This window comes from Diadema setosum, chromosome 20 (assembly GCF_964275005.1).
Source record: "Diadema setosum chromosome 20, eeDiaSeto1, whole genome shotgun sequence".
In the NCBI taxonomy this organism is placed as follows: Eukaryota; Metazoa; Echinodermata; class Echinoidea; order Diadematoida; family Diadematidae; genus Diadema; species Diadema setosum.
This window is the reverse complement of record NC_092704.1, coordinates 11,850,619-11,872,933: the sequence shown is the minus strand read 5'-3', so window position 1 is coordinate 11,872,933 and position 22,315 is coordinate 11,850,619. Positions and strand designations below refer to the sequence as shown.

Sequence of the window (22,315 nt, the reverse complement as noted above, 5' to 3'; positions counted from 1 at the left end):
TTGGCTTATGTTGAAATCTTGGTGTGATTTTGTACTTCTTGTTAAAGTCGAAAACGTGTGTGTTTTTGTGTGTCTTTTGCAGCTTGCGTCGACACATTCACACATGGTGATCCTGTTTGCTGCTCGTACATCAGCGGCTGCAGCATACCAGCGGAGTTGACCGGGTCGGAGGTGTGCGGGGCTTGCGCCAACAACAAGGTCTTCAACGGGAGTGACTGCGTACTAAAGTCATCCTGTCCCTGTCTAGATGAAAACATGGTTCTACGCGAGGTGAGTGTGTTTATATTGATTATACCAACTACCAAGTATATACATACCTTTCTTTTCCACCCCCTCCCTCTCTTTGTATACAATAACATTATATAGTGCACTCCCGTTATAGCGAACACGGTTATAACGAAATTCCGGTTACAACGAAATAAAAAATCAGGCCGCAACATTATCGTCTCTATGCTTTTTGATTGTTAATTTTTCGGTTATAACGAAATTTCGATATAACGAAAGAAAACTGCGGTCCCGAGGATTTCATTATAACGGGAGTCCACTGTATTTCCGTTTTTTTTTTTTTTTATTACACATGGGACCAGAAGTCCGGAATGATTTTCCTGTCACCGTACGTCCGTCATTCAAGTCAAGTCCTTTAAAAAGTCCCTGTAAACATACATTTTTAACGTGCCATAAAGACATGAATGTATAAATACTTTACTTTTATTTTCCGCTTCTCCTTATAACGCCATAAACATCTCTTTGATGGACAGTAGCGCTATAGAAGTGTTAACCGATATTTTCATTATCATTATTATCATGTATCTAGTATCTCTGAATTAAGAGTGGTAGTAGTACAGTATATCAATTCAATTACAGCCAAAATAATTCTCCTTATTGTCTTTTTCACCATGAGTATCTTCCCGCTAAATTGAAATTAAATTGATATGATTAATTTTGATATAATTTTTTGCGTTACATTCCTGGTTTTACTAAATCCATAAACTTGAGGCATTAAATTGGAAATAGATATCTGACGAGAAAGAGTCACAATCACAACGATGATGAAGTGATTGATATTTTGTATGTGTGTTTCTCATTCCTTTGAATAGCCGTTTTCATCATGGAAGAAGCCCGGTGACGACTGCGCTGTGTGCTACTGTATTTCGGACGAGATCAGATGCTCCAGTCCCACTTGTGAACCACTGACATGCGCTGTGGTATGTTGTGGATTTATCATTTTTGTCCTTAAACGTAACTAATAGATAACTTTAGCAAATCATGACTCCTAGGGGAAGGGTTATAGTTGCTGAATCACTGTCTCCCAAGAACATAATGTTTATTTGTAAAAATGACTATTCAAATTGAGATCACCTCCGCTATATTGTTGCATATAGGCCCCGTTTCTGTTTTTGTTTTCTTTTTGGCGGAAACTTGTGAACACTTGGATTTCGTTTCTTTCTTTAAATATAAATGTCCCATTCTGATGAAAATTCCGCCATTGCATTCGTCTCCTTTTGCTCCTTTCACTGCAATTCATTTGAACATTGTATACATGCAATAATTGCACTTTTTCCCCCGTTGTTGTGGCAGAGACGTAAGCGTTCCATTCCATAGATAATGATATAGATGGTAGTGACTACCTTTCAGGAACGGAGGGATTTCACTTATACATAGGCCTTTTTTTTCAGAGGCAGTATAGTCTTTATTTCCGTGACTTTGCTCCATAAATGTAATGATAACATAAACAGCTCCTCGCTTGGGCCGGATGCATAAACGCTAGCAATTGCTTGTGCTAGCCTTTTACTCGAATCCGTATGCATAAAAACAAGCAATTGCTTGCGAGCAGAAGCTCTTGCTAGCAAGTAAAAGCAATTGCTTGCTGTCCGCAAGCAATTGCTTAGAGACCAAGCATTTGCTTAAAAAACGTATGCATAAAACATACCTTTTGCTAGTTCTTGCTATATATAGCAATTGCTTACGATTTCCCAAGCTCTGTAAAATGAGCTTGAGCTTTTGCTTATCTGGGACGTTCCTTTTTAAGTATCATTTTCATATTCATGGAAGAAAGACAACAATTGTGAAGGAGTGGTATAAATCTACAAGAAATTACTCTTAAGTAGAGTAAGAAATTTTTCATTTCAACAACGGGAATGTCCAGTGGTTAGCACGCAAAATTTGATGAAAAACAGGTAGGATGTCTCACTTCGGTGGAGAGCAAGGAGACGTCTCTCCCCGTGCGAGCTGGCAGATGCGGGCTATTGTAAGCAGTGATGGAAATCAGCCAGTAATACGAGTGTGTGTATAGTTGTGTGTGTGTGCGTCTGTGTGTGCATTTATGAGTGTCATGTCATAGCTCTTCTGCTATGTCAGGAAATGTTTCTGCACACACATGCCCTTTCAAATGCATGCTGCCACACTCGCCTTTGTTCTTGTGTTCGCACAGGCGTGACGTCCCTTTTGTTGAAAACGCAAGCAATTGCTTGTGCGGGACAAGCAAAAGGTATAAGCACTAGCAAAAGGTTATGCATATGGATTTAAGCAATATTGCTTGAGCTAGACCTTTTGCTAGACAAGCTTGTGCTTTTGCTTGAAGCAATTGTTTACAAGCAATTGCTTGTTTTTTTTGCATTCGGCCCAAGGTCTGATTTTTTTTTTTTTTCATCAGAATGCTTCAAATTTTCCGTTGGGTGTACAAAACATTTATATTATATGCCGCTTTGGGCAGGAAATGAAAGTGTGGACCAATGTGATCACGTGATACTTTCATCGTCTTATTGAATCTTTCCGTTTTCCGCATTTCTACCGAACAGGAGAAGCAGATAAAGGAGGAAGGGTCATGTTGTGCGGTTTGTCAAGGTGAGTGTACTTGTGTGTGTTTCCATGTTGTGTGAGTAGGCGATCTAGGTTTTTATCATATGTCTGCGTGTATTTTTTAAGAATTGTCTTGTCACTACGGGGAACGATGCCTTCTGTTCTCTACTTCGGTGTGATACTTTCTTCTCTCATAACGATACTGAAAACTAATGACAAAATGTTCAATATGAAAAAAAGAAGAAAACAATTGTCGTCAAGTTCAGTGTATCCATGTCATGTTCTGATCATCTTTAGTGGCCTGTTACAACCCGACCAAATTTGTCATGCTTTTTTTTTTAAATCATTTTACGTGCTGCAGAAGAAACCACCCCTGCTCTTCGAACAACCGAACGAACAACAACGGAAGGTAACTATCCCTAATTTAAACGATTTTAAAAATCCCTAGCTTGATGAGCGACCGGAGGGAAAAAAAAAAACACACACCCTAATTGACTAATAATGATCCCATAGTCAGTCTTACTCTGCTAAGATTAACGATACTGAAAATGTAATTGGTGAAAATGTTAGGCAAGTTGTTGTCGACAACAACAAGACACCTTGTTGTTTAATGTGAGCTACTGAAGTACACAAACAAAGTCAAACGGATCATTTTTAGTGACATAACATCAGATGTCATCTTGGCTATTCAAATTAGGGTAAGGGGTCAAAAGACTTCAGAAATGAACACACTGTTGCCCCTATATTTTTTTCAGACATATAGAGTTTTGCAAATTGATATTTTCATTGGCTATGCAAATTAGGGCCAAAGTCCGAAGTCTTTGTTTTTGTTTCTTAGAAAATGATATGGTCTATAATCCGTATATCCGCAAACATTTAGGGCGCGTAAATTAGATTATTCTATCATGACATATTTTTTCTCAGACGACTTTTTGACTACTTAAATTGGGGAGCAAGGACAAATATTCTAATTTGATTACATTTCATGTACGACATGACCTATTGCTCTCATGTTTTTGCACTTACACTGTATTTAGACAATGACAGATGATATCATTTAATAAGACAACACCTCCGTGACTCTTGGCTATGCGAATTATGGCCAAAGGTCAATTTCAGTCTATCACAGTTTCTGAAATTCTGTTCTAAGTGAATGACATTTTTTTCTGTAATGACGTCATCACCTTTACATAATAAGTTAAAATCTACTACATTCCGAGTTATCTCTTTAACATTCGGTTCTTCTATTTATATGTCATTTTAGATATCATTGTTCATTTAGAAACCGCTCACTAATCCTTGGACGATTTTTAACCAAGTTTTCGATAGGCCAATGTTGGAACCTTAACTATAGCGAATCAGAATCACCAGATTTGTCATCCTAACAAATTTCTAAGTCTAGTTTATTGTCAATATGTTCCTAACTCTACAAATCGATCAATTCAGCAGGTGAATGTAATGAACCACTACCTGTCGATGCAACCAGCTCGGTGAAGATAACACTTGATGACTTCAGCGGAGTTGGTCCGGTGGAAACTGAAAGCGTGACAGTCGACGATTCTCAGTTTGATCAAGACAAATACGTCAAAATCGCTTTTAGTGGAAGAGACAGTAACGTGCGAGTCAAGGTATCATCTTTGACCATTACGCCATCTTCACCCAGTGGACAGATTCCAAGCAGCATCCAAATAAGTGACATCACATTTTACGACGGTTCAAACGAACCATCGTCCAGTACAGTGAATCCATCAGTGAGCCAAATTGGAATGTTCCCCCTGGATAGATTACAGCTGAAACCAGTGAAGTCATTTATCGTTACTGTGAGCAGTGCTGATCTACCGTCCCTCTCAGATTTCACTGTCTCCTTCAGAGGATGCATTGAAATAGGTAATAAACATCATCGTACAATTCCATTTTGTTTTGAGTAAAAGCGTCTTTCCCTGCTAGTCACCATTGTTTCTCTATGAAGATCCATGAACTTCGGTGTTATTTTAGGGGGATCTATTCCATAATATCGTTACAATACCGTGAGCAGTGCTGATCTACCGTCCCTCTCAGATTTCACTGTCTCCTTCAGAGGATGCATTGAAATAGGTAATTCCCCAACACAAATGATGTTTTTTTTTTTTTTTTCAAAGCGTCTTGCCCTGATTTTCAGTTGAAACGGAATCTATTCAAACATAAGTTTAGATAGCAGGGAACTTGTTCAAGTTACAGGTAATAGGCATGTATGAGGAGCCGGAATTATTATCGTAAAACGTTACTAGGGGTAACTCATTATTATCGATTCATCGTTTGCTTTCTGCGACGATCCATGGTGATTAATTCTTATTTTTGTTTTTATCTGCAAAATTATTCGACAAAATCTTTAGAATATATAATTGAATTTCCTACATTTGGGGATGTGAAATTGGACCGCTTCTTTTCGTAGAGGAACTTTAAAGGCGTGTTCATTAAATCATTTACATCATAGGACCCCAAAATGAAACAAACGAAAACAAAAGCTTGCAAGAACACACAGGAAAAAAGTTTTAAAAAGCAGATGAGATCAATTCCGAATGTTTTAGATCTACGACACAAGTGGGTATATATATAGCTTCATCTGTTACCCTTTCAAACGACACCCTAAACTAGAGGTAGTTGCAAAAACACGCACAACTACTTGTTTTCCTCGCATTTTTTAGTCGACGGGCAGACTCTGTCAGTCCAAGACACTCAGCTGTTCATACTGACTGTATGTTTCGTCAAAGCGCTTATTCATTTAAGCTATGCACACGGTTTTATTTGGTGAAAAAAAGAAAGAAAATTACCACGGCTCCATTGGAACATTTTAGATTTATGTGACATATTATTATCCTTCTCTTTCTTTTTCTCTAACTGTGCATCTATCTATCTGCATATCTCTCTTGGCACCTCCGTCTGTAAAATACCCTAACTGTTATGTAATGATTTTGTTTTCTCCCCCAAATTCCCGCAAAGTATGCCAAGGCAGTAATTTCCTCACATCCGCTGAAAGGGATAATATAGTTACGATTGAGATGGGGCTTCAGATAATGAGAAACCTGTTATAAAATATGAAAGAGCATATGCTAAAAGGTTTTCAAAGCTCATTTGATGAAAATTGGTTTTTGAAAATATTGAGATATCTCGAACAAAGCAATCCTAATAAAAAGTGGAACCCACCCCTTATTAGGATCGCTCTGTTTCATTTTGTTTTGAGCTATCTCAGCCATTTCAAAACCAGTTTTCATCAAAATCAAGCTTGAATTTCTCTTCTAATTGTATGCTTCTTAACATTTCATACAGTGGTTTAAAGGCAAAACATAGTTCTGGTACGCCTGCAAAATTGTCACAATTCGCTCCAAAATGTACGCGTATGCTTAAGAAATGTGTGGAATAACGCTCTAATAAAGATTTTCGTTGGGTAACGACGAAAATGCGAAATATCAACCAAAAATGTTCACATATCAGTGTTGTAGCCCTACTATGAAAGCGCTTCGCGTTCTGGCTGGTCGCAGTTATGGGCCGAGTTGATACAACGCGTGCGTCAAAGAACCTCTTTGGCGCGCCTACAAAATGAACGTGCGCCATGTTATGGCGATCACGAATTGCGTATTAATTGTCTGAAATAGGGCCGAGTTGTCCCAGAGACCAAGTTAACCTGGATCCTTCTTAGTCCATGGACCAGGCCAGATATTGGTACCATCTGAGGTGGCAATACCTTTTTGGTGTCATTTTGTTTGTCGGGCATAGATATGCTTATCAAGCTATGATAGCATTTCCAAATGAGTAGCTTAGTCATAGTAAATGAATTTTAAACCAATTTGGTTTCGTTGTTATATCCCTGTACTTCTGAATCGAGACCAACCGCTATACAAAGAAGAGCACTGTCTTCTGTATGTTCACAGGTGTTCTGTTGTAAACGCGGTGCGCTTAGTCTTTATTCAAGGCAGCGAAGGGAATATCCAAGGGTTATGATGTCCACAGCGCTTAGTCTAATATTCAAGACGGCGAAGGGAATATCCAAAGCTTATGATACAGTGTATATCCCTTTATCTAAAAACAACAACAACAAAAAAGCAATTTCTCGTGAATTTTAGCGTCTTTTTCAATTATTTATCATTTTCCGGTGAAAACGCTGGGTTGAAAACGCTAATACCACGCCGCTGTCGCTTTATTTCCATCCAACAATGAAAGATTATGCAAAAACAATGTACCGGTACACTACAATACATTATAATTAATGATGTTGTAAATGAACAGAGTGATTTTTGTTTAAAACTGATGTATTTGTTGAGAGGGTGGTATATAAACAGTATAGATAATCCCTTTTCTTAGGAACTTTAGATATGATAACGGTACATTGTTCTAGATAAAGACTAAGCGCACCGCGTGACAGCTGTGGACATCATAACCCTTTGGATATTCCCTTCGCTGCCTTGAATGAAGACTAAGCGCACCGCGTTTACAACAGAACACCTGTGGACATACAGAAGGCAGTGCTCGTATTTGTATAGCGGTTAGTTTCGATTCAGAAGTATAGGGATATAAAAACGAGACCAAATTGGTTAAAAATTCATTTATTATGACTAAGCTACTCATTTGGAAATGCTATCATAGCTTGATAAGCGTATCTATGTCCGACAAACAAAATGACACCAAAAAGGTTTTGCCACCTCGGGTGGTACCAACAACCCATTTTTCGGCTCTTGGCCCATGGACTATCTGAAATAAAAGTTGGTATACCGACTTTTATTTTTGATCTCAAAATACTCCGAAACAACTCATCATCCCGGCAAATCGCGTCAGCCAAGTAAGTTTCTTGGTAAACTCTTCCGATATATTGCAAGCAAATATGAAATATATGGTGCAAGACGGGTTCTCAAACCCTTACCAGAACTATGTTTTCACTTTAAGTATCTTGCAAAAAGTTAAAGCTGAATCCTCACCTCAACCAATACTATATCATCATCATCCCTTTATTTATTTTTTTCAGCAATAGATAATCTCGCCGACAAAATAGCAACAATACATAATGAATAGAATGTTAGTTCCTCCTTAACATTTTGACCTTGCTCCTGTACAGCTTGGCATAAGTTTCACAATAACATTAATAGTCTATGTTGTATCCTACAATATTTTTGTCATTTACAAATTGTTTTCTCGTGCTACATTCTTCAGGTAAAACCTGACGAATGCTGGGCGGAATATGATATCATAATCACCTTCGTTGGATGTACTGTTATCACCTTGCAATATTTCAATTCATTTGAATAGCCGTTTGCCTACAAGCTGATGATATATATATATATATATATATATATTTTATCAAATTATTTTATCATTTACGTATAGCTCAAGAAACCACCCCTGCTCCTCGAACAACCGAACAAACGACAACGGAAGGTGACTATCCTAACTTAAAACAAACTGACCCTTATCAATAACTGCGTATTATCATTATTATTGCCTTTTTTCTGCGGTTGATGGGCGGATTCATTTTCCCCCTCTCAGTATTGACCCGCTGAAGACTAGTCCCGATTATACTCTAGTAGGTGTCTATGGAAATGTGTATTCTGGCAAGAGCAAATCGTCCTCGATGGCTTAATTGATGTTTTTCCCAGTCCGCTATCAGGTGCTCTGTTCAAATTCGTCGCGTAATTGCTTAATACACAGCACATGGCAGTTTATCACACATCAAGATCACACATTGTGTATACCCCTGTCTTCTATCAAACATGCTTGATGCTGTGAATGGGATTATTTTCATCCTTGGGTACTTGGACTATGCCAGTCAGCTATTTCTAAACATCACTTAAAGCCCTTTCTTTCCAACTAGAAATAATCTCACCTACAAAGTGGGTGCAATGTAATAAAACGGAGCCCCGATTATACACTTTCAAACATGTTTACTACACAGCTCATTTAAAATCATGCAAGTTTTTTTTTTGATAACGCCAAATATCAGGCCGACTGTGTTATTGAAAATAAAAAGAATCCTCTGTCACAACATTAGGTGCAGCTGAAAGAACGTTGTGCGCAGTACAATCACAACCACCTTATAGCTGGATGTGCAAAGATATCACCATCTAAAAATGCAGTTGAATGGCTACAACCCCCGCACATTCTGATTGATTTTCATTTACTATTTACCACTTACAGCACAAACTACAACTGCTCCTCCAACAACCTCACGAACGACCACGGAAGGTGACTATCCTATCTATAAACAGATTGTCCCTCGTTCAAATGGTGTTTTTTCTGCCGTTGATGTGCAACTTCTTTTTATGTCCTCAATATTAATAATGTATTTCACAGTCCGTCTTACTCCGTACAAATTCGTCGCGTGATCGTTTCCAAGACTGTGCATTTCAGTCCATCAAATATGTTTCCTGCTAGCTAGACCTATACATCAAGGGTTAATTTTCTCCCTCATTTTGCAACTGATTATCTTCACTATCAAGGTAATAAGCTTATCATTGGATTATAACTGCTTCAGTTGTCAATTTCTTATCATTTTCTCGATATACGCACTGGAAAAGTAAAATGTCTTTAATGTATGGATCCATTAATTCAGCAGGTGAATGTAATGAACCGCTACCTGTCGATGCAACCAGCTCGGTGAAGATAACACTTGATGACTTCAGCGGAGTTGGTGCGGTGGAAACTGAAAGCGTGACAGTCCCCGATAATCAGTTGGATCAAGACAAATACGTCAAAATTGCTTTTAGTGGAAGAGACAGTAACGTGCGAGTCAAGGTATCATCTTTGACCATAACGCCATCTTCACCCAGTGGACAGATTCCAAGCAGCATCCAAATAAGTGATATCACGTTTTACGATGGTTCAAACGAACCGCTGTCAAGTACAGTGAATCCATCAGAGAGCCAAATTGGAATGTTCCCCTTGGATAGATTACAGCTGAAACCAGTGAAGTCATTTGTTGTAACCGTGAGCAGTGCTGATCTACCGTCTCTCTCAGATTTCACTATCTCCTTCAGAGGATGCATTGAAATAGGTAATGAACATCATTGCAAATGTGTTGGTATATAATGATAATAATAACAATAATACAGTACAGTTATAAGGCGCTTAATACAGAGGTTTCTAAGCGTACAGTTTACAGGAAAAAAATAATATTTGTCCAAAATAATACAGAATTACAAATACAAAAATACAAAAAATTGATACAGTGTATAAATGCGATAAGTACTGAAAATCAAAAATCAGTGTGCACCTCCATCGATCGACCCACAACTGTACCATTCCAAAGGACTATCTACTAAAAAGATAAGTTTTTAGCAGAGTCTTAAACTGATTAACGGAAGTAGTAGATGTATATAGACAGGTAGAGAATTCCAGAGAGAAGGGGCAATTGAAGAAAAAGCACGATTACCATATTTTGTGGAAGTATGAGGTCCAGGAGTCAACTGCATTGTAGAGCATGAACGGAGGGATCTTAAGGAAGTAGTGGAACGTAAAGAAACGAGATCTGTGAGATACTTGGGGGCTTGCCCATTCAGAATTTTGAATATAATCCACCTATGTTTGATGTGCCTGGTTGTCATGTCAATCACAAACTGGTAACTTTGTCACCGAGACACATACAATTTAAGTTGCTCTACCCATGTGCCAAACATCGAATGATAAAGGAATTATATATCTAAATGATTTTGGCATATTTTCTATGTATTTATTCATTATGACGACTGAGACCAGTGATGGGTGAAAAAGTTCAAAGACAGAGCAATGTAGATATGTGAGTTCCTCTACTGTTGTACTGAATACGACAGTGATACATCAAATAATAATAAAAAAAAAAACTATAGGGGGTCACAATGTGCCCCCTTGGACCTGGGAAGGGTCAAAATAGCTTGGGCTTTGTAGGGTTAAAGTCCGAAGATTCAGTTGAACCTAATGAACTGCACAATTCGTCAAAGCGGTTATTCCGTTATTATGTCATGTACATGATTAAATTTGATTTTTTTTTTTTTATGATAATTACCCACTTTGCAGTGGGCACGCGTTTAACATTTCATAATGATTATGAAATAGCATATATATATAAATCTGACGATCTCTCTCTCTCTCTGTCTCAGGTCAATCTCTCTTGCTACCTCAATCTATTACATTTGCTATGTATATTATTCTTTTCTTCCCCAAGTACATAGAGTATGCTCGGCCAGTTACTTCAAAACATCAGTTCAAACCCTCTCTTTTTTTTTTCATTATGAGGAATTCTGCCCACTAAACAATTACAATGTTATGAGTAGAAAGCGGAGCTCCTCCTATATACACTTTTAAACCTGCTACCGTACAGCTCGGTAAAAGTTGTTTACGTTTCATGATTATACCTCAATCTTGCCCTAATCAAAAAAAATAAAAAAAATAAAAAAAAATCTTCTCTGCCAAATCTAATCAGAGTCACTTGGGTTAAATTCATTTTGTTCATAATAACCTTGCAATGTTTAAAGGGACTGTACAGTTCTGGTTGAGGTGAGGATTTAGCTTTTAATGTTTTGCTAGATATTCAGAAACCACTCTATGAGATGCCAAAGAGCATACAATTCTAAGGGGAATCAAAAGTTTATTTGATGAAAATCGGTTTTGAAATGACTGAGATATCAAAAAACAAGGTGAAACAAAGAGATCCTAATAAAAGGCGTGGCCTGTCGACTTTTATTATTATCCCTGTTTTGATATCTCAGCCATTTGAAAAACAATTTTCATCAAATAAACGTTGAATCCTTCTTAAAATTACATGCTCTTTCATATTTCATAAGAGATTTCTCATCTCACTTAGGAACGTTATAAACCTGAATCCTCCCCTCAACCAGTGCAGTAAAGTCCCTTTAAATTCATTTAAAATAGTCAGTCGTCTGACTACGAGCCAACGATATTGTCATCATCATCATCTTCTTCTTTTTCGTCATTACTTGCGCATTACAGAAGAAACCACCTCTGCTCCTCGTACAACCCAACAAACGACTGCGGAAGGTGATTATCCTAAACTTCATCCCTCACTGATGCTATTAGTTTCTCCGGTTGATGCGCGACCTCTCTCTTTTCCTCGATGTCAATAATTGACTTCACAGTCAGTCTTACGACTTCACAAAACTAGGAAATTCATTATTGACACAAGCTAGACACCTTATTGTGTAACCTTGAGGAAACATCACGCTTCTGTGTAAATGACTTTTAAAATTTTTTTTGCCGTAAATATCTAAGAGGGTTGTTTTACTTCTTCAATAGTGTTATCGCATCCGTGTTTTGTCCAAGTTATATCACACACATGCTAGTTTTTTTTTTTTCTTGTTGTTTTATTACTTTTTGCAATTACTTATAGTAATCATGTCACATACAAGTACTTTGAGTAGGCCACTCTGAAAGTGCGTATTCCTTCGATATCCAATGGTGAGACATACAAATCGATGTAGAGAATTTGATCACGATCGATCAGTCTAGATATAAACTGCTATGAGTATCTTGTGATATGCTCTAAACAGTGGCAACAACCACAGGAACTCAACGACCAACTACTTTCACTACCACAGCTACACCATCCACTGCTGCGCCATCGACAGCCGCCCCAACCACTCTTGCACCAGGTATCACGTCATTCCTTTCTTCTTGTATCGCCACAGCATTATTATTTGCAAATATCCGATGGGATAACCCTAGTACAGCCGGATGTACCTTACGTTGACTTTGTGTTGCAAGTTTTACCTGAGGCCATCTTCCTAGTCAAACTGTGTCTATGAAGTTGGTCCCCTGCATTACTTTCTGATAATTTTTTTTTTGCAAGTCTTTATTCGCTGAGTTTTCTCCGATATGGCATAAATTCAAGTCGATATATATATATATATATATATATATATATATATATATATATATATATGTAAGGTGTTTTGCTGCCTAGAGAAATAATTCATTTTGTTGAGCCAACACTTTAATATTGTTTAAACTTGTTACATTGTATTGCAAATGGAATGCAGAAATAAAGATGAATGGAAATAAACTGAACCTGAATAAAGTATGAATGATAAGCATTTGTTCTTTCTGAAATGAGTCTCTCGTATTTATACCAGGATGCCAAGATGACATTTCATTGCCCTCTTGCATACGGTTGTAACGTGTTACTTGTGCCATGAATTCCGCAGGTGAATGTAATGAGCCGCTACCTGTCGATGCAACCAGCTCGGTGAAGATAACACTTGATGATTTCAGCGGAGTTGGTCCGGTGGAAACTGAAAGCGTGACAGTCGACGACTCTCAGCTGGATCAAGACAAATATGTCAAAATTGCTTTTAGTGGAAGAGACAGTAACGTTCGAGTCAAGGTATCATCTTTGACCTTAACGCCATCTTCACCCAGTGGACAGATTCCAAGCAGCATCCAAATAAGTGATATCACGTTTTACGACGGTTCAAACGAACCATCGTCGAGTACAGTGAATCCATCAGAGACCCAACTTGGAATGTTCCCCCTGGATAGATTACAGTTGAAACCAGTGAAGTCATTTATCGTTACTGTGAGCAGTGCCGATCTACCGTCCCTTTCAGATTTCACTATCTCCTTCAGAGGATGCATTGAAATAGGTAATTCCCCAACGCATTTATTGTTTTCTTTCAAAGCATCTTTCCCTGATTAGTTTTATCTGCTATACTTTCAAACTTCACCCAAAAGTAGAGGTGGATGCAAAGCAACAAAAGAAACAACTACAACAACTATTTTTCTCTAAATTGGTCTTTATGCAGACTCTTATACCCTATGAAGCCCAAGGGTAAATTTTCATTGGCCTTTCCTACAACCTTAGCTAAAATCCCACAAAATTTGGTGACTTTCCTGAAATTTCATTGCAAATGTGTTTGTATGTAATCCACCTATGCTTGATATCACTGGTTGCCATGTCAATCACAAACTGACAACTATTTCACCGAGACATGTACAATTCAGAGGATCCATTAAAATATGTAATTCCCCATCACACTTACTCTTCTTTCAAAGCGTCTTGCCCTGATTTTCAGTTGAGAGCACACGAGATGAGATAACAGAACACTTACAGAAATTGAAGATATGGGACATGTTGCCAGAATTATTGTCATGAAACATTTACTGACACCCGCTGGGACTTATTCACAATATCTGTAGAATAGATCATTTCTCTACAGTGGAGGATTTACAATTGACGAGCTGGATCGCAAAACGAGCTATCTCCATTTTTGTTGGTTTGAGGTTGTTTTGCTTTTGTTTGTTTTTTTGCGAAAAAAAAAAATCTCTAAAGAGCATGGGTTTAGAAAATAAAATATTTGTTTTGTGATGTTAACTTAAGAATATCCCTTGCCCATGTAACAAGTGAGGCATCACTCGAACGGCTTATTTCATATCATGATATGATAGATTTGCTTTAAAATGTTTTAAAATGACGCTTAACTCATGTTTGTATCATTTTTTTTTTTCAACTGACCTCTCTAAGTCGGTGTGTTGAAATCATCATTTCGATTTTGTTCTTTTTATTTTCCAAACGCAATTTTTTAAAAGTGTAGGCACTGCAATGCACTGTATGTTCGCCAAAGCGCTTATTACAGAATACATCATGCACATAGTCAAATTTGATTGAAAAGATAAAAATAATGACACACTTCCAAGCATCATCATATCTCTCTATCTATCTCCCTCTGTTTGGCTATCTATCTGTCTATCTATCTATCTATCTATCTACCTTTCTATCTCTGTCTATCTATCTATCTATCTGTCTATCTCTATCTGTCTATCTATCTATCTATCTATCTATCTCTATCTCTATCTGTCTATCTCTATCTATCTATCTATCTATCTATCTATCTATCTCCCTCTCTATCTCTCTTAGCTCCCAGTCTATCAAATATGTTTGCTGCTGTGTATTGGGTTCTTTCTTTTTTTTTTCAGATTCCTGGAGTATGCCCAGTCAGATATTTCAAAACATCAGTAAAAAGCATTTTAGCTGTAAATGATCTCGCCTACAAAATAGTTACAAGGTACTAGTGAGGAGTACAGTACGGAGCTTCTCCTAAACACTTTTCAACCTGATACTGTAGTTGAATCCATACTGTTATTACCAACTGTCGATGTTTTAGTTAATTTGAAAGGGCCAGTCATATGCCTACAGGCCGATGATATTTTTATAGTTTCTTTTTTTATTGTTTCCTTATCGCAGAGGAAACCACTTCTGCTCCGCGGACAACGAAACAACCGACCACAGAAGGTGACTATCATATAACATTTACACAAACCGTACCTTATCAGAGCTATATATCGTATGTGAAAATATATATATACATAAACGGGACACTCCACAATGATAACTTTAGAAATAATAATCAATCCAAAAGCAATTTCAGAGTATGAAACTAAACTTATTATGCACATTTTCTAGAAATCAACATCTAATTTGCTTCAAGGGTTAAAGAGAAATGAGGAGTTTTGTTGAGCACGTCAGGAATCCCTTCCTTTCAAGTTCTGCCCATTGTGTTCACACGTTAGTATGCAAGTCCAAGAGCATCCACGTGCTAAACTTGAAAAAAAAAAAAGAAAACAGACCCATGACATGCAATACGACGATCCACATTTCTCTGTAAATACTTAACCACATTGAATAGGACTTTCTGCAAAATATAGATATGATGTTATGTTTCTAGACCGTGAATGTATAGCATTCAGACAGTTTAATCATATTGAAAGTTATCAATGCAGAAATCCTATCGTAATTTTCTTGGGGGACATAATGATATATGTATTATTGGTAGTTATTATAGGACTCCCCCCCCCCCCAAGTTAATGATGTATTTTACAGCCAGTCCTCCTCTGTAAAATTCGTTTTGTGATTGTATACAAATGGCAATGTATTGTCGACACACGCTAGACACATCATTGTATAACCGTAATAAGATACCACCGGTTTTGTAAAGTAATGTTAACCATTTGTGTGAAAATTGAACCGTGATAAAATATCAAAGCTATATATATATATATATATATATATATATATATATTTTTTTTTTTTTTTTTTTTTTTGTAGTGGTACTGCTAGTTTTATTGTCTCTTTGCTTCTTTTTTGTCTCTGGTGGATGTTACGCAGCTTCGCATGCCACATTATATTTTTTGCAATGTGGTATGTGCCACTCTGGAAGTACCTTCGCATGCGATATCCTGCGGTAATGCATACAATTGATGTGTCGAATATTTTAAAAGTCTATCGGGATGCATACGTTTATCAGTGCCTTGTGATTATTACGTTCTAAATAGTGGAGACAACTACCGGAACTCAACCCACAACGTCTTTCACTACCACTGCAACACCATCCACTGCTATACCATCTACAGCCGCCCCAACAACTCTCGCTCCAGGTACAACGCCAACTTTATTTTTGCATCTCCACAACATTACTTAAATCTAACGTAAAAAAAACTTTATACAGCCATACTTTCCTGTTTAAGTAATAAATAAGGATAGACTCTTCTGATTTATGTCACCCGTATCCATACGGAGATGCCAACATGACATTCGATTTCTTTTTCACATTATAGGATGTATTGTGTAACTTATACCATGAATTCTGCAGGTGAATGTAATGAACCGCTACCTGTCGATGCAACCAGTTCGGTGAGGATAACTCTCAATGACTTCAGCGGAGCTGGTCCTGTGGAAAGTGACAGCGTGACCGTAGATTCTCAGCGAGATGAGGACAAGGTCGTACAGATTACTTTCAGTGGAAGAGACAGTAACGTGCGAGTCAAGGTATCAACTTTGACCATAACGCCATCTTCACCCAGTGGACAGATTCCAAGCAGCATCCAAATAAGTGATATCACGTTTTACGACGGTTCAAACGAACCATCGTCAAGTACAGTGAATCCATCAGAGACCCAAATTGGAATGTTCCCCTTGGATAGGTTACAGCTGAAACCAGTGAAGTCCTTCGTCGTTACCGTGAGCAGAGATGATCTACCGTCCCTTTCAGATTTCACCATTTCCTTCAGAGGATGCATAGAAATAGGTACAGCCTACCCACTCTTTTATTTTGATGTGAAGAGTATGATCACTAAAATATGATTTCATGAGAGTCAAACTTGACAGAACCCCCTCCCCAACAACTTCTTTTGTAGAAATTCCCTCTGCCTACGTACTGAAATCATAAATAGAACGTCACGTGACTTTTCTCAGAAATTCTTGATCAATACTATTATCACTACACATGAGCATTTAAATCCGTCGAATATACAAAGTATGGCTGCATTCCAGAGAAACAATGTTCTGGGTGTATGTGAGTAATGTCATTGATCTCCTCGGGAATAATCTCTTTTAGTATCCACTCGTATTACGTTGTATTTCTTTTGCAATATTACAGTTTGTGCGAAGTTGAGAAATCTAAATTCTAAAATCTAAATTCATAAAGACAACATTTTTGCTGTCGAGGGAAAGACCTAAAGCTTAGTACAAAATGTTTAAGATTCATCTACATTTATGCTGGTCCAGACCTTTTAAATTCTCTCTCCACTTAGATTTTGGATGGGTGATAATTAAGTAGCACTTTAGTAATCATGATCTATTCTGATCCCATGCCCCTAATAAAATGGTAAACCTGGACACCAGTGACCCGTCTCCATTTATGAACGTTCCAATCACCTGTGACAAAAGGAAAAAAACCAAACTATCAGCCGTTTTCCAGATCCCATTTTGAGTTACATATGCATAACTGAAATAAAGAATCATCATCATCAGTTGATCATCGGACACAAATGCTGTTTCCTACACCAAATTTTTGATGGGCCGCCTCAGCAATACATGATGCACCAAAGGTTATCATGACTATATTGATGCATGCGCCAGTTTCTAATTTTCCTTATGTGGTACTCCCCCAACAGAGGAGCCGGGGACGACACCCGAACAAACTCCTGTTTTCACTACCACACCATTGATACTATCAACAATTTCACCGACGACAGCCGCTCCGACAACAGGTGTTTTATCTTTTCAATTTCAGTTTCAATTTCAATTTTAGTTTTATCTATCTTAACATTTGTCACCAAAATAGCCTAGACAAAAAAAAAAAAAAAATCATACAATCATACAATACCAAATTTACATTAAATTAAAAAAAAAGTCACCGGAATGTGCAACAGTTTGTCTCAGTATAAACACAAACTTCTGTTCACGTTAGAGTTAGGGATGGTCATAGTACCTGAAATATGACAGGGCCTTGGTAAAACCAAGCTTGTTTAGCGGCAGATCCCGGGATAAATCAGGAGCATTATAAAATAGAGATATCTATTTAGACCATACTACGATTGGGGGGGGGGGGACCGATTAAAAAAAGTCAAATACATGTTACTAAACAAAACACAGAAAAGCCACATGATGCAACAATATCAATAAAATATGACTATAAAGATTAAGGACACTGGGAACACAACGATCGAACTTTTGAACTTTATCTATTTTTGTTGTCCCCTTTTGTGATAATAATTGGTACAAAATATAAACAATAGCAATAACAAAAAAATAAAGTGTAGCATATTTACGACAAGGATATATACAGGCATGCATTTATGTGTGTATACAAGTAGGTGGTGTTATCCTTACATTACAAAACCTCTACCTTTTAAATGCAGTTATTATGATTTTTATAAAATTGGCCCCAAGTTTTGAAAAATTTATGCATTTTTGACACTGAATTAGGTAGATAATAATGTATGGACGATTTTAAAGTAAGAAGGAATGTATTCAATCTTCCACTTAAAAACGAAATTCGTTTCCCGTGAAATTCAAATAACAAAGGTTGCATATTCTCTCAGATCTTAGAACATTCATATAACGACCAGTAACATATGGAAGACGATGGCTACTATTGTTAAACTCGCCTAAGTCGACATCGCATATGTCGAATAATCGCGCAAGTCGATGATTTTAAAAAGTCCCGATTTTTCCCCATTGACTTACGTGTAATAATTCACTCACAAGTCGAATTTTGTAAGTCGAATACTCGCCTAAGTCGATGAAATTCCAAGAACACTTTCACGGAAAAACCATTAAATTCACTGTGCCTAAGTCGAATAAGATTTTATTGTGCAATAAATCACTGTCAAAATCATGCACGAGACACCAGTTATTGTTTACATAAGAACTAGCCCGACAAGACAGGTGACAAAAAAAATGATCTAAAGTATCAAAATTCAAAGCGATCGCATGCGATTGCTGAACTGTCTTCGTGTTTGGAGGTCCTCTGGTACAGCCCTGTCGCGCTAGCGCTACGTACATACAGAGACTGGGCTGTGTATAGTCTGTGTATGTTTGCAGTCTGCGCTGTGCAGTGTATGGATGAAGCTGCTGAGTTTTCAAAGCGGAAAGTAGGAGGGAAAGTTACGGGCACGGGTAAATCAGAAGTACACCTCTACACGCATTTCAAGCCACGGTATAGTAAACTGGAATCAATCACTGCTCAAATATCGTTCATTTTCACTTCCCCAAGGTTTAACAAGGGTGTAAAGTAATCGGACATGTGCCAATGCTAATGCACTGTCCATGTAAAGTTAGCCGCGGGCCTGCCGGGCGACCCGTGCTGCGGCACACCTCTCCAGCTCTCGGCTCCAGAGTAGACAACATACATGTTACATTTATACATAATGTACGTGTGGTGTGACTGTTGTTAAGTCGATTTTTTTTCGACTTACGCACAAGTCGAAACTCGCCTAAGTCGATGTGTTTTGCTCAGTCCCGAGAAGATCGACTTATGCGAGTTTAACTGTACATCGAAATTATGTTTTCATTATCATATAGCTGAGTAAAGTAAGGTTCGACCTCAAGAATTTTCTTTGAAAATCCTATATATTACACATCGGATATTTCCTCAAGGTCATCTCGCCAATTTTGTTTATCTGTATCTCCTTAAATTTCAATTCAAATGCATCTTTTAACTAATATTCACATACTGTACCGTAAAACACAGTGTCATGCATTATCTTCTTGAGATGTTAATTCAATTGTTGTTAACCAGCATAAATTAAAAAATATCAAGCTTAATTTTCCTGGCCTACGTTTACGCATGCAAATCAAACGCTTGATATAGTGGATGAAATTCAATACCCTTTGGGAATTTACCTTTTTTTTTGTAATGCAATGTGTCCTATTTCAGAGGTAATATCCTCTACTGTTTCACCTACCACAGCTGCTCCAACGGAACCAACAACATCTCCAGGTAATTAGCAGGAACACATCTGTGATGCAATTAGTTATAGTCTTGCTAGCAGAAACCGCTGATTGGACAAATCAAATTTCGATCCAAAACGAATTACACAACACTGGATATTTGATCATATTCGGATTAAATGTTATGATTTATGACATTTTAAGATTCACTCATTTTTTTTTTTATCGAACGTTAAATATAAAATATTCAAATGAGTGAGCTGCCATCTCACAATTTTTCATTGATCGTGTACAAAATAAAATGACAAAATTCAAATGTTCTGCTATAAAAGTGTAATACAAATATTCTACAATTGCTGAATAACAGCAGGATAATGATCCGTCATATATAATTTGGATTTTGAACTTGAACATTTGAACAAAAAAACTTTGAAATTTCAATATTTTATGCACAACATAGAAATAAAAAATGCCTTGAATTTCATCATATTTTGTTAAAATTTTAGCTGTTGTGCTTATAACCTTTTACTCTTACTTTTCATGTCCTCGTCTGACAACTTCTTATAACTGTATAAGTGCATGTGTATATGGTGTGTATATGTATACATGATATATTATATAATTTATATATTAATATATTTATATAGATATATTATAGAGTATACACGTGTGTGTGTATGTGTGTGTGTGTATATGTATGTCTTTCATTGTGAAAATGGAATATTCATCTTCGTTCAGTTGTTCACTATCCTTGATAAGTTCGTGGTTTTGTTTTTTTCAGAGAGTCACTCATCGTGTTCTATGAATGAATTGAGTCTTGATAATTACTAGTAACACTTTCTCTGTGTTGCTTTTACGCTAACAGCTTGCCGAGACAGGGTGGGGACAATGACCAGAAATAGTGCATTTTATATATACGAACTGGTTCACAATGTGAAGTTCCGTCTGACAGCACTGGTATTCACGTCAGAGCAATCGCCTCCCTTTTCCGGAACATACCTGGACGTCGACATCACAACTGATGGGCAGACGTGGTCAAATATCGTCACGGTATACTCATTCTCTTTCGGTTGTACTGTGTATTGTGTCAAATTACCGTTGCTGCATGCGTTCCATTTACTTGAGGGGTATTCATCCCAAATATCTACGAGGATGGAATGAATACAGCAGCATAATGTGTATATAGCACATCAGTGAAGTTTGAAGAAAATCTGACAATCCTTTGTAAAGTAAAGATTTTTTTTTCCAGGTTAACTTTTGATTCTGCCATCTCTGGGTAAGAAGACTACAACAGTTCGTGTCATCACTGCAGGACAACAATATAGAAAAATACAAAGATAATTCAGCCCATTTCCATTTCCTAGCATAATAAAAGTGCAATGACTTACCTGTTTCAGAAATAAGGGGGAGTAATGTCGTCCTTACATATTATGTCAGTACGAACGAGTCTGAAGAATGTATCCTTTTCATAAAAGAAAAATGAAATATTGTGGAATTCCTTTTTTTTTATTTTTTATCTTCCCCCTTCATAATTGTTGTGTTGTCTGGATAGGCACAACACATAAACTTCAGGTCTGGTAGGACCGAAGAGATTCCGGTCCCAGATGGACCATTGGTTCTGGGAATTCGAGCGAATTTCGTCATTAGTGGCGCAGCGGACGTTTGGGCTATTGGCTGTGAGGAAGAAGGTGAGCTATATTCGCGTGAAATGCCAAAATCGGCTAATCATAACCCAGGCAAGGATTACATCAGTTGTATACTACGCACTGGTCCAGTAGATGACACATTATATACTGGTGGTTTTCTAGAAAATAAATGACACAACAAAGACGAGAGACAAACGAGATAAACTTCACTAGAGTTTAGGATACCAAATGCAGTGGCGGGTGTAGGCAGGGGCGCACCGGACACGCGCCATCCCCCTTTATTTATTTATTTTTTTGTTAAAACAAAAGAAATAAACATTAAAATAGATGCTTGCAAAGGCTCCCCCTCTTTACGAATTCCTGGATCCGCCCCTGAAATGTCAACATTGACCTGCTGCTTTGAGCCGCTTAACTGTCTGTGAAGAAAAGTGCCCAGGGACAGCTCGAGGATCTACATTTTTTTGTTGATCCAAATACTTCATTGCAGTAATTGGGCAGGTCCTATATCACAAATGAAGATTTTATCACATCTAAAACTCTTCTTTGTCTTTTACATGATAAACAGTGTTTAAAAGAGCTGAATCATTCGGTGATTTTTGAGGAATTTTACACTTGAAATTCGTTCTCCTCAACACCATGAGTTTCTAGTTTCTCAACATTAGCCGCAGAAATGGTGACATCTCAC

The 22,315-nt window shown here is 37.4% G+C and overlaps 1 protein-coding gene across 1 annotated transcript in view; it reads left to right on the top strand.

The window, feature by feature from the left end:
- The window catches only part of LOC140243415 (uncharacterized), a 129,298-nt gene that overhangs the window by 39,752 nt on the left and 67,231 nt on the right, over positions 1-22,315 (top strand). The window contains exons 31-48 of the mRNA XM_072323095.1: positions 83-270; positions 1,098-1,205; positions 2,799-2,844; positions 3,161-3,208; positions 4,246-4,686; positions 8,155-8,205; positions 8,962-9,009; positions 9,380-9,817; positions 11,749-11,796; positions 12,306-12,407; positions 12,960-13,397; positions 14,996-15,043; positions 16,084-16,185; positions 16,401-16,835; positions 17,704-17,799; positions 19,971-20,033; positions 20,850-21,034; positions 21,537-21,672. Of these exons, the coding sequence (XP_072179196.1) occupies positions 83-270; positions 1,098-1,205; positions 2,799-2,844; positions 3,161-3,208; positions 4,246-4,686; positions 8,155-8,205; positions 8,962-9,009; positions 9,380-9,817; positions 11,749-11,796; positions 12,306-12,407; positions 12,960-13,397; positions 14,996-15,043; positions 16,084-16,185; positions 16,401-16,835; positions 17,704-17,799; positions 19,971-20,033; positions 20,850-21,034; positions 21,537-21,672 (3,021 nt within the window). The remainder of the gene's footprint in view (positions 1-82; positions 271-1,097; positions 1,206-2,798; positions 2,845-3,160; positions 3,209-4,245; positions 4,687-8,154; positions 8,206-8,961; positions 9,010-9,379; positions 9,818-11,748; positions 11,797-12,305; positions 12,408-12,959; positions 13,398-14,995; positions 15,044-16,083; positions 16,186-16,400; positions 16,836-17,703; positions 17,800-19,970; positions 20,034-20,849; positions 21,035-21,536; positions 21,673-22,315) is intronic.